Source organism: Corylus avellana, chromosome ca11 (genome assembly GCF_901000735.1).
Source record: "Corylus avellana chromosome ca11, CavTom2PMs-1.0".
Taxonomy (NCBI): Eukaryota; Viridiplantae; Streptophyta; class Magnoliopsida; order Fagales; family Betulaceae; genus Corylus; species Corylus avellana.
Genome location: NC_081551.1, coordinates 10,410,522 through 10,424,063, shown reverse-complemented (window position 1 = coordinate 10,424,063; position 13,542 = coordinate 10,410,522). Strand labels below are relative to the sequence as shown.

The window sequence follows — 13,542 nt, the reverse complement described above, 5'->3', positions numbered from 1 at the left end:
CACCTGAGGTCTTCTTATAGAAGATTTATTCTAACAGCTAACCATTGAGCAACTCGGCCATTGACAATTTAACTAATTAAGTTGTGCTTGTTTATCAAGTTACTACTTCCATCCAAAAAAAAAAACAATCATGTTACGGTGTGAATTAGGAAAATGATTCATTTTTTTTCATAGTCTGTTTTTTCATCTTATTTTTCAAAATTTTTTTAAATTATGATCGGATATATAAACCCCACCAAATCTAATTGTAATTTAAAAAAAATTAGATGACGTATAACATTTTTCTGTGGACCATCTCTATTTCGCATGTACGTGACACCACCACCTCATAGATGAGGCATCAGCATCACTTGTCAGATCATGTCACGTTATGACGTTTGTTCTATTATGGAAAATTAAAATGCCAGTTGGATTATCTAGAATCCATGGGAGTTGATTGAGGGTGTTTAGCAAACTTTATGAGTTTACACGGCACTGTAGACTTTTGAAGTGGCGCCAAAATATTAGGTATGGTCTGAATATTAAACAGATTGACGCAGTCAATAAGGCTCGGTTTGAAAATTAAAAATAGACATAATTCTTATTTTGCCCCTTCAGAACATCTACACAAATATATTCAAACTGGTTTTCTATTTTTCATACGGGCATATTTGTCTTTTAATATAACTTAGCTTCTCCTATACACACGGTTAACTGCGCGTGTCTCACTGCAACATCGTCAGATATCCCTACTCGAAGAATAGTGCCGTCGAAGTGGGAAAACTTGTGACAAGGCCATTTGTTCACATGTAGCCTCCTTAACACAGACCAGTTCCTCTATTATTGACTTGTGAAATTTGATAAGTCAATGAGTCCAGTTTTGCTAGTGTTCACATGGATTGGGGTTCATTGTTTTATTTATATATACTCTTCTGTTGTACGTTTGTAACCAAAGGGGATAAAGGAAACAAAGACAATTACTCTCCATTCACTAATGATGCCAATTCTCTTCTTCCCTTTTCTTCTTCTCTCAGCTATTTTCGCTCAACAGGGGCAATCCCTTGTAAAGCCAGGCTCTTTCTTGACACCAACCACCAACTCTTCTTGGCCATCACCTTCCGGTCTCTACGCCTTTGGATTCTACAAGCAAGGCAACGGTTATGCTGTCGGCATTTTTCTTGCCGGGCTTCCACAGAAGACGGTCGTTTGGACAGCCGACCGAGACAAACCTCCAGTTCCCGCCGATTCTAAACTGAATTTCACAACTGATGGACGCCTGGTTCTTCAATCGGCACAAGGCGCAGAGACAGGCCTCGCCAGTTTTCCGGAAGGTGCAAGCTCAGTGTCGATGCTTGACACGGGCAACTTTGTTCTCCTTAATTCTGCTAATCAGACGGTATGGCAGAGTTTCGGCTTCCCAACGGACACCTTTTTGCCAACTCAGAATCTTTCCCACGGGCAAGCGTTGTATTCCAGTATTTCAGAAACCAACAAGTCAACCGGCATATTTCTGGTGTTGATGCAAGAAGATGGATGGCTGGCGATGTACCCAGTTGGAACTCCATACACGCTTGACTATGGTTATGGGGGACTTGGTATAAGTGGGCAGAAAAATGACGTGGTTCTGCAACTTGAAGCCGATGGTCATCTCTATTTGATCAATGGCGCTGGCACTATTATAGTGAATATGACAGACGGATATCTTGCAAAAGATGTGGTCTACCGATTGACAATTGATCCCGATGGGATCTTGCGGCTATACTCCCACGACATGAATCAGAATGGCGATTGGACAATCAAATGGTTTAATCCAAATAATGACGTCTGTATGCCAAAGGGTCTATGTGGGATTAATGGATATTGTGTTGCAATTGATCTACAAGTTGGGTGCAAATGTCTTCCTCAATTTGAATTCGTCAACAAGGAGGAGAAGAGTTCAGGCTGTCAAAGGAATTTCACTATTGCAGAAAGTTGCAAGAGCGACATACATGCCATGGAACCAGTGCCGAACACCGTATGGGAGAATAATAATTATTCAATTATCATATCGACAACTCAAGACAATTGCGGAGAAGCATGTTTGCAGGACTGCAACTGTGAAGCTGCGCTGTTCAAAGACGGGGTGTGCACAAAACAGAGGCTTCCTTTGCGATTTGGGAGAAGAGTTCAAACCGACTCAACCGTAGCCCTTATCAAGGTAGGTAAATCTACACCTACTATAGATGGATATCTGCCAAAAGAAAGCAAAAAAGAGCATTATCGATTGGACATCCTAATTGTCGGTGTTTCATTACTTGCTTTTGCATTAGTTGTCTTGGCGATTTCTGGAATTGCAGTTTACAGAATTCGTGTTTGGTCGTATAAAGTGATATCTAATCATGGAAACACCGTCTTGGGAGAGGATGTTGCTCCAAAATCATTTACTTATGCACAACTTGAGAAAGTGACGGGTGGCTTTAAGGAAGAGCTTGGCAGAGGAGCCTTTGGGACAGTATATAAAGGGGCAATATGGAATGGCGTCGGCCAGAGGATTGTAGCCGTCAAGAGGCTTGACAAATTGTTGGCTGAACGGGAAAGAGAATTTCAAACAGAGATGAAAGTTATTGGGAGAACGCATCACAAAAACCTTGTCCGTCTACTGGGTTATTGCCATGATGGACCCAACAGGCTTTTGGTGTACGAGTACATGAGCAATGGGTCACTTGCAGATGTACTCTTCACACCTCAAAAACAACTTTCTTGGAATGAAAGAATGGAAATCGCTCGTAAGATAGCGAAAGGAATTCTTTATCTCCATGAAGAGTGTGAATCTCAAATCATTCATTGTGACGTAAAACCCCAGAACATACTCATGGATGCACACAGATGCCCAAAAATCTCAGACTTTGGATTGGCAAAATTGTTGAAGGCCGATCAAACCAAAACTTTTACTGACATTAGAGGGACAAAGGGATATGTTGCTCCAGAGTGGCATCGAAAGCTGCCTGTGACAGTCAAAGTAGATGTGTACAGCTTTGGAATTGTGCTGCTGGAGATTATATGTTGTCGAAAGAGTGTGGACCATGATCGTCCAGAGGAAGAAGCTATTCTTGAAGAATGGGTGTACCAATGCTTTGAGAGTGGTGAGCTTGGTAAACTAGTGAATAATGAAGAGGTTGACAAGAAACAATTGGAGAGAATGGCCAAAGTAGGGCTTTGGTGCATTTTGGATGAGCCCTCACTTCGTCCTTCAATGAAGAAGGTTCTACTCATGTTGGAAGGGACTGTTGATATTCCAACCCCTCCTAGTCCAACATCATTTCTAAGTGCCATCTGAAATGTTTTGGATGTTCCAATCCTCCAAATCTGACATCCTTTCTTCGTGTCTTCTAAAATGTGTTTGTACTTGGATTATTCTTAGAAAATAAGTCTATTCTAGTGACTTGTCTTTGAAGTTTTCTTTTGAATACTGTGTAACTTGTATCAATGTTTCGGTGTAAGCATTGAGTTTTTTTTTTTTTTTTTTAGTGTGCCATTTTGAATTGCATTCGTGTAGTAATGCTCCAATAAAAGAATTTTCTTTTCAAGTTCTTCTCTATTTCAACAACAAAAAAATTATAAATAATGTTAGAATTTATCTAGATAAATCCGTCTTTCTCTATAGCATGAGAAGAACCAGTGGAATAGGTAAACATACCCCCATTGTTAGACATGTTTTTACATCTATGCATGATATCTGCTTGCTTGCTACTGTGTGTGTGAAGGAGACTAATACCTCAATCTTAAAATTTCACAGATGACGTAAAAAAGTATAACCGACCAACTCCATTTATATTGAGGGTGAGAGTACATAGTTTCTTAAATAGCATTTCTCATTATGAATCCAACAATAAAATGGCTGTCAGTACAAAAAATAATAATAAAAAAAAAAAAATTTAAAAAAAGGAAAATAAACACAATAATCTCCCACTTGAACAACATAAGTCATTTAATCAAAAAATTAAACACAAATAGGCATCGCAAAACACAACCTAATCCAAATGTATTTTAGTATGCAGCGAATGACCAAGACGTTGCTAAAATCTTCATTACACTTGAGAAAGTATGGATCCATAAGGAGATCCATGGAAATGAATTTGACACAAAAATGTAGGTCCGTATGTGGCTTCTCTGCGACCTTTTTTCGTATTTAATTTAATAAAAGTAATCATTATTGTAGCTTTCTCTAAGAGTCTAAAACAATCACGAAAGAAATAAACATTTTTGGAGCTTTGAAAGCTACAAGCTTTAACATTTTTTTCTTTTTCCTCTCTCTCTCTCTCTCTCTCTCTCTCTTTTATTTATTCACAATCACCACATTGGTCAACCTCTAAGATTGGATGTTGTAGCCATTGGCCAAGATTATATTGTAGCTTGATGACTTTTTTAGTTTTTATTCGTGATTTTTTTTTTTTTTATTTATAAAATAACATGTCAAACGACACGATCTATTTCATAAACGGATTAAACAGATCATGTCATGTCAACCCGTTATTTGAATGGGTAGTGTCAAGGTGGAGAAGTATAGCTCGTTTAACTAAACCGTTCGTGTCAGGATTAACCCTTAATAAGTTAGTGGGTCAAGAGGGTTGACCCAAACCCAACACCCACAACCCGTTTTGCTAGCCCTATAGTGAAAATCTGTTATTAGCAATGACTTAAAGTTGTCGTTAATAATATTTATTTTTTTATAAATTTTGTCTTATCATATATATATATATATATATATATATATATATAAGCCAAACCCCTTAGAAGTGCCTTACAATTACGACATGTGGCGTAAACTCATTTTTTTTAAAAGTTAAACCAACTTTTTAAGACATAATTTTTGAACATTGAACCCAACACTTTTAAAGAGTGAACCAGATTTTTATTTAAAAAATTATCATTAAATTAGCTTAATTAAGGGTGTTTAATTATATTTCAATAATCTTTCATATATAAATTATTCAATAAATTAAGTATTATTAATGTCAAATCAAATAACAAAACAAATTTTTTCAAAAAAAAATAATGAAACAAATAATAGAAATCAAATTATTATGTATTAATATGTTTAGTCACTTTAAAATGCTTATTAAGATGTTTAGGATCTTCCAACAACAAAAAATGTCAGAATATTATTAAATACCACATCTTTTTCCCTCTCGACATCCCTCTCCCTCTCTCGCATTCCCTCTCCGCATCTCTCTCTCTCTCTCTCTCTCCATGTTTCACTCCCTTCATTTTGTCTCTGCTATCATTCTTCAAGTTAGTGTGTTTCTCTGCAACAAATTGTAATTGAGAATTCACTTTTTCCCAGGTTCATTTTCTTAAAAAAATTTGAATTATCTATAAAAATTTGAATTATATATATATATTGATAAAAATATAGTGTGTCTTTGTTTGACTTTTATATTTTGTATTGTTAATATGAATTAGCAATACTCATACTTTCAGCCTGTATTGCAATTTAATATAGAGAAATCATATATAAAATCCTTAGGACAACACGCTTTTATTAAAAACTACATGAGTATTTTTTTTTTTGAAATTTAGTCACTGGGTAACTCGAAACTACTAGAAACTTCCTACCGTTAATTTTTGTTTAACTGCCGTTAGTAGGGGTGTAAACGAGCCGAGCTTGAGCGAGCTTCCCTTGTTCAGGCTTGGCTCGTTTAAATTTTACTCGAGCTCGAGCTCGAGTCGAGCTCAAGGGCAAGCCAAAAAAATCGAGCTCGAGCTAATAATAAGTCGAGCCGGGCTGTTATATTTAATGTTTTTGTTTAAAAAAAAACATTTAACTTCAAGTACTCTTAAACAGCTTAAGAAGTTAGTTTGCATATGAATATTTGCTTAGCCTGGCTAGTCGAGTATGGAGCCTAAGTCAATACAGCAAGGCATTTGGTTTCAAAGAGAGAGGATATATATATACATCATTTTATAGATAAGCAAACTTGGAGATTGATATTTTCTTAAGAATGTGGGACAAGTTAACAGGTTGCATTTAGACTGCGCCCCTTACAAAAAAATATTTTTTTAACGTCTCTCTCTCAATCCCCCTCACCAGTCACAATGGATCTTCCACCTGAACTCTCATTTCCCACTCTCTCACTCTCACTCACCAGACAGGTAGTGATAGTGTTTGGGTCTGTTTGATTCTTCAATAGTTTATGCCTTTCGCAATCTCTTTCAATAGTTTCTGCTTGATTCTTCTTCCTTTCGTTTGGGTCTGCTCTAATTGAATCGAGATCTTTTTAATGATTGCTCTCTCTCTCTTTGATCACGAAGGGTCTAGAATTTTTTATTCTCTAACGCTTAAATATAAATGCAATTTTAAGGTTTTAGTAATTATGAGATTTATAATTAATTATGTATTACTTAGTTTATATATATATATATATACACACGAGCATATACGAGCTATTCACGAGCTTAGCCGAGTCGAGCCGAGCTTGCTTCGTTTAATATTCGAGCTAGGATTTCTGTTCATGAAGTGTTTCATTTAATATTCGAGTCGAGCACGAGCCGAGCTTATGCGAGCCGAGCCCGAGCTTGCTCGCGAGCCGAGCCCGAGCTTGCTCGCGAGACGCTTTGCTCACTTAACAGCCCTATGTGGCGTATAACATTTTGGAACAATTGAAGCCAGGGGGGCCGTCGCCACATATTCTTCTTATTATTTATTTAGTTTAAATGGTGTGATTTTTTTATAATATTTGATATATAAAAATTAATTATTTAGTTGAGAGAGTTGGAACGTTAAGAAAGGTATGAGCTTTGTGATAAGAGACAAAGAGAGAGTTCTGTTTTGACTTGGTCTTCTTCATCCATATTTCTTGGCAATCACCTCTCACTAATTCTCATCTTTCTACTTTCAAAAATTCCTGTTGACGTAAAAGCTCACGGCATTTCAAGTCTTTAAAACAGTGGTCGTCTGGACTCGGGAGTTGGGCATTCGCCAATATCACTTATTTTCCAATGTTTTACTGCCACAGATTTTTTAGTTTTATTATTATTATTATTATTATTATTATTATTTTCAAAAATAGATTTTTTTTGTTTTCTAATTTCAAAAACAGTTTTTAAAATAAAAACCAAAGGGAATTAGCTTTCTAAAATTTCTTTAAAATTGTATATTTTCAAATTATAAAATTTAGATTATTTTTAAGTATCAAAACACTTAAAAAATATTATTTATTTAAAATATGGCATGTTATGGAGGTGGCTTGCGGCCACTCTAAGTGGTGCGGCCACTCCATATGGAAAGCCACCATTTCAAATATTTGTTTTTTTAGATTTAATTTTTAAATTAAAATAATAAAAAATTAATATGTTGATGTGGTAAGATAGTGAGTTTAGTTTGGGATTAACAAGCGTTAAACTTTTAGAGGAAAATGTAACGATATGAGTTAATTTGCCATTTCGATTGACTGGGGGAGTAAAAATTCGAAAATAAAAAGTTTAGAGAGTTTTTAGTTTTAACGTGTTGACTCAAGCATTTATAATATATTTACCCAAACATTAATAATAATAATAATAATAATAATAAAAATAAAAAACTAAAAATAAAAATAAAAAAATTTCTAAAAATAAAAAAATTCTTTTTTATCAACCTCACCAAAATTGAGATTTTAACACCGGTTTGGGGTATTAAGTTGACTTATTGACTTTCTCAGGGGGAATAAAAAACTGGACGTAATGATTTGATCAGATTTCACAAGTCAATGGAGGAGGCTACGTACATTTTTTCTACAATACAACCTTAGCGCTCTTTCATGTTGGATTTCACAAGTCATGCCACATTGGTCATTCTCCCCACAAATCAATGCACAAGAATCACTTCTGCGGTTTGTGAGAAAGAAGAAAACTAAATTTGTTCCCTTTGTTTGGTGCAGAAAACAAACCAAAAAAAAAAAAAAGAATAATTGAGATGGGTGATCCATCGAAGAAAAAGAAAAATAGTGTGTATGACGCTATGCCAAAGTCTGGAAGGAAGGAGAAAATTGGGTCGATGAGGAAATTTGAGATTTCGGTGGAATTGAAAAAAAAAAAAAAAAAAAAAAAAAAAGTTGAAAGGTCCTGCTAGAGAATTAAAGGGAGAAAATTCATGGTTCTAGTAATATTTTATTATTTATAATTGCTAAGTGTTATTTATTCAGCAGATCGACAGATGTAGTTCCAAGAGCAAGATTATTTCGAATAAGATTTTCAGGACCTTGAGGACAACGTCCTCTTTAAGGGGAAAGGAATTTTATAAGAATTGAGTTTTATGCGGAATAATTATTAATAATGGAATATATTAAAATATATGATACCGAAGAATATTTTATTGTGTTTATTTTTATTTAATATTGTCTTTATTTATTTCTATGTAAAAGTTTTGATGACTCAGCCATAGTTTATATTCCAATAAGAGCTGATGACTGCCCTATAAAATATTGTAATAATTTGCCTATTTAAAGGTCATTATGTTATGAATAAATGAACAAGAAAATTAATCCAAACTTTATGTTTAAAAAAGTTTTAGGTTCCCTTCAATGAATTTAAAGGGTCTAGGTTCCCTCAAAACCTAACAATCTATCTCATTACATGTATGTAAAAGCATTCACGTAATATTCTTTTCTTTGTACCATAAAAACAAAAACACTTCCAAACCCAAAACATACTCTCAGTTGTTGCTGTTTGGTCCCAAAGGAAAAACCACAGGGTTTGTATTGTCTTCTTATCTACAATCTCAGACAAGTGACTTGGTGTGAGAGTTCCCCAAAGGCCCAAATTCTATAAGCGTGTCTACTACACAATGCATCTTGACCTTCAAGTCTTTTGACTGTAGAAGACACGGATTCAAGATGAGAGCAACGTTCTAGCCACGAAATACCACAAGAATTAATTCAACTCCATAAATGCATATTGACGAACTATGTTTCTTTTGTAAAATGTTTCTTTTTTTTTTTTTTTAATCTACAATATCTGACAAGTGACTTGGTGTGAGAGTTCCCCAAAGACCCAAATTCTATAAGCGCGTCTACTACGCAATGCATCTTGACCTTCAAGTCTTTTGACTGTAGAAGACGCGGATTCAAGATGAGAGCAGCGTTCTAGCCACTAAATACCACAAGAATTAATTCAACTCCATAAATGCATATTGACGGACTATGTTTCGTTTGTAAAATGTTTTTTTTTTTTTTTTTTAATCTACAATCTCTGACAAGTGACTTGGTGTGAGAGTTCCCCAAAGGCCCAAATTCTATAAGCGTGTCTACAACGCAATGCATCTTGGCCTTCAAGTCTTTTGATTGTAAAAGACGCGGATTCAAGCTGAGAGCAGCGTTCTAGCCACGAAATACCACAAGAATTAATTCAACTCCATAAATGCATATTGACGGACTATGTTTCTTTTGTAAAATGTTTTTTTTTTTTTTTAATCTACAATCTCTGACAAGTGACTTGGTGTGAGAGTCCCCAAAGACCCAAATTCTATAAGCGTGTCTACTACGCAATGCATCTTGACCTTCAAGTCTTTTGACTGTAGAAAATGTGGATTCAAGATGAGAGCAACGTTCTAGCCACGAAATACCACACGAATTAATTCAACTCCATAAATGCATATTGACGGACTATGTTTCTTTTGTAAAATGTTTTTTAAAAAAAAAAAAAAAAAAAAAAAAACAACTTATTTTGATGATATCAAAATTCATGTTTATACAAAATAGAATATAAAAAATTAAAATTAAAGCAAAGAAATATCTCATAATGTTATAAAATCACGTAAAAATGTTGTCTTTAAATATTAATTTTTTGTTCTCGAAATATTCAACTCAATGTGATCAAATCTCTTAACATGCAACCTCTTAAGATTAGACTATAGCGTCTATTTTGATTAAAAATGCACTTCCAAAATGCAAAGGTCAAATCAACAACCCAACAAGTGAAATATAAATAGGGGAGAGGCGTTCAACAAAAAAAAAAGATAGCAAGAAGAAAATCTAGATTTTGATTATCAAAACATTCATAGAAAATTTGCAAAAATTTCTAATATTTTTGGTTTTTTTTTTTTTTAACAAAAAAAAAAAAAAAAGAGAGAGAGAGAGAAGTTTATGAAGAATAATGACCTCATAGTTGATTTTTATGCCAGTAAGTTCTGTTTCTGTTATTGTTGGAGAGAAAGCTAGTCAAAACCCAAGAAGAGAGACATGGAGAGAAGAAGAGGGAAAAACAGACAAGAGGGGGGGAATATAAAAAGGCCCCAAAACTATTAGTTATTTACGATTTAGCCTTCAAATGTTCAAAATGTAATAAAGTAGCCTCCAAACTACCAACCAGTTACAAGTTAGCTACTCCGTTAGTCATCACCGTCAAATAGGATGGAAAATTCAATACAACATCGTTTTGACAAGGTTAAGTTTCTAAAATGCCGAGTTGGAGGAATATATATCATTGGCAGCGGAATTCTCACTAGGACCGCAAAAACCTAGAGGAAAAGAATAACCAGTTCCAAGTCCTGACGGCTGTGGAAGGAGACGAAACATCTGAAGAACTGTGCACTTGAGACAAATGGCTGAAGATTTGACCCGTATGTGGGGGAATCTATCCCTAACGGAGGAGGAGGATGTGGTAGTGGAGATCAAGAATGAGGCGTTGACAGGGTTGGTGAATAGAGGAAAAGCTTGTTTAATGGGGAAGCTGCTGATAAGCGCCGAATGATGCACATTCAAGCCCCTTAATTTGCATATGTTAATTCCTTAGCATTGTTATTTGTTTGATTTTTGTTTTGTTTTTGTGTTTTCAGGTTATAAATAAAGATGCAATTAATTTCATTGATTTTGGGCTTAAAAGCACACGTTGAGATGATTAAGCGTAGCCAATCATAACAGAGGACTTATATGTTGTGGTTAAATTTAATCAAATAAAGGAAGGGATTAATTCGGAATTTCTCAAATTGGAGTCAAAATCGGATTGGATTCAATTTTGGATTCCGCATATGTCTCGGTATTTTGGCCATAACTTTCAGTTCAAATATTCGATTGAGGTGATTCAAGCGGCACTGGAAAGATAATTAAAATTTCTACAAATCATTATGAAATAGCATTTTCCTAATTCGGAGCGCCGCAATGCCAAAATCGCCCCTCAAGATAGGAACGCAATTCTGGGCGAATCCTACTCCGATTTGGATTTGGTTTTTAGTCTCTCAATTGGACTAGGAGACTGCTCTCCGGTTTTCTCAGGGTTTCTAGGGTTTCTAGGACTCTCCTAAGCCCTATAAATAGGACTCTAAACATTGTAAACAGACACACCGCTTCTAGAGCAAAAATTCAGTAAAATAGTCTGTGGAGCTTAGGAGATCATGAGCGGCTAAACCCCTTCGTGGGGTGTTGATGTAACCCTATCCAAGCACAATGGTTTGATTGTATTTAATTTTTAGATTTTTAATTTATGCATGTTGATTGTATAACTATGAGGATTGCTACAATTGATTTATGTTCTTCATATTAAATGCAATTGTTCTTAAATTTCAATATCAATACTTGTGAAATTCTTCTCTTGTCTTAGAAAGTATTTTACTTTTATTGATCTCAAATCATTCTTGTTTTCTGTGATTATGAGGATGATGGTTATACAATGGGTTTAATTGACATATGATCAATGGGATTTGATAGGCCATGCCTAGGGAAGACGGATTGTACTACACCCTAGTTTAGTGTAATTTAGGTAGACAGTCCGTGCCAACCGAAGATGGGTTACACTTATTCATTGATTGTATGTATCCTGTTATAGAATTTGATAATTTATACCTAGGGAAGACGGGTCGTACCGCGTCTTAGTGGTTAGATGGACGATCCGTGCCAACCGAAGATAGATTATGCTTATTCTTTAATAAGGTAGTTTCTTGTTTATTTATAACATGCATATAATGAATTTCTGGGATTAATTATGATTAGCTATTGTTGTGCGAATAGAGGTGAAGTCAATCCCCTACACTCTCTCTCTTATTTTAAATCTCTTTTATTTTCATGCACTTTAGTTTTAAAGAAAATCAAAACAAATCTCTTTTCAATTAAGTTAATTTTAATCTTTTAAATTTTGATAATAAAACCCCTGCAGTCCTTGAGGTTCGACACCCTCTCTATAGCCGTATCCTACAAAGATTCGTCCTATTGCGAGTGATTATTTTTATAATTGGTATTTTTTATCACAAAAATACCACATCAGCTGCTGTCTGAAAGATTCATTGGCAAGGAGATTATCAAATCACAACTGCTCCGGTGGTGGAAACCAACCGAAACGGTAAACTTCAAAGTAGTAGGCGAAAATTTATTCTTACTGGAATTCGAACATAGTTGGGAGAAATCTCGAATATTACAGGGGAGTCCATGGGTGTTGGAGGGAAACGTTTTCTCCATGGTTGAGTTTGATGGAGTTACGCTACCGGAAACGATTGAGTTCGCGAAAGTGGCGTTATGGGTTCGTATGTTTAACCTTCCCCTTGCATGCATGGGATCTGAAATTGGGCATCAAATTGGGTCCTCTGTGGGTCTCGTGGAAGAAGTCGATACTGATGAAGATGGGGTAGGTTGGGGAAAATATTTGCGAGTCAAGATTCGCATTGATTTGACAAAGGCCTTGGCAAGAGGTAGGCGATTGATAATTCAGGATTCTCCAGTATGGATCCGGTTCCAGTACGAACGTCTTCCTAGATTCTGTTTTCATTGTGGTGTGGTGATCCATGGAAAAGCAGGATGTATGATGAGGCCCAATCCGGGGACTCAGGGAGATGCAACTCAATATGGGGCGTGGCTGAGAGTCCCTCCGCCGGGCCGACATAATAGAGTGAGACAAGAGATGACGGAAGGGAAGGTGAGCTCTGAAAAGTCTCATACGGGAGGGCACAGTGGCAGTGAAATGGAGTGTATGGGTGAGGAGGGAAATAAAATAGCCCCAGGTGTTGTCAGTGAAGCCTTTTCTAGTTCGCTGGCTGCGCATGAGGAGGGAAGCCGGCCACCAGACGGGGCGGCGAGCAAGATTCAAACAGGAACAGAAACGGTGGAGTTGGGAAAGGAAAGCGGAAAGGGCGGCATTGATGGGGACACCGAAAATCAGGGAGAATCATTTAGTGAGCAAATTTATGGTGCTAGTCAAAGGGAAACGGCCAATGTTAATAATGGGGCTTTAAAGGAGAATAATCTTTCTATGGAAAACGGAAGAATTAATGAGGCTTTAAAAGGAAAGATTCCCCAGCTGAGGGAGAAACAAACTGACGAGGCTTGGTTCAAGGCGGTGGGAAATTTAAATGAGAAGGAGGGGCAAGCTAACCACGTGGGATCAAGGGGTATGAGGCGAACATGTCCTGGGCCTACCATTGCTGACGTGGAAAAAACCATGGCAAAGACTTCCATTTCGGAAGGGCTGCTCGCGGACGAATCGAGCTCCAGCAAATTGCGAACTGCAGTAACATGGAAAAGAAGGACTCGGGGAACCCAAACCTTGAATAAGCTTGATGAGAACTATGAACAATTGGGGAAAAGAAAGAAGGAGGAAAAAGGAATTGTAGGGGAGATATATAAA

The 13,542-nt window shown here is 36.2% G+C and overlaps 1 protein-coding gene across 1 annotated transcript; it reads left to right on the top strand.

Moving 5' to 3' along the window:
- Window positions 1-951: 951 nt before the first annotated feature.
- On the top strand, window positions 952-3,472 carry LOC132166292 (G-type lectin S-receptor-like serine/threonine-protein kinase LECRK1). The gene has a single exon (XM_059577087.1). The coding sequence runs from the start codon at window positions 974-976 to the stop codon at window positions 3,293-3,295; it is 2,322 nt and encodes a 773-aa protein (XP_059433070.1). The 5' UTR covers window positions 952-973; the 3' UTR covers window positions 3,296-3,472.
- Window positions 3,473-13,542: the final 10,070 nt, after the last annotated feature.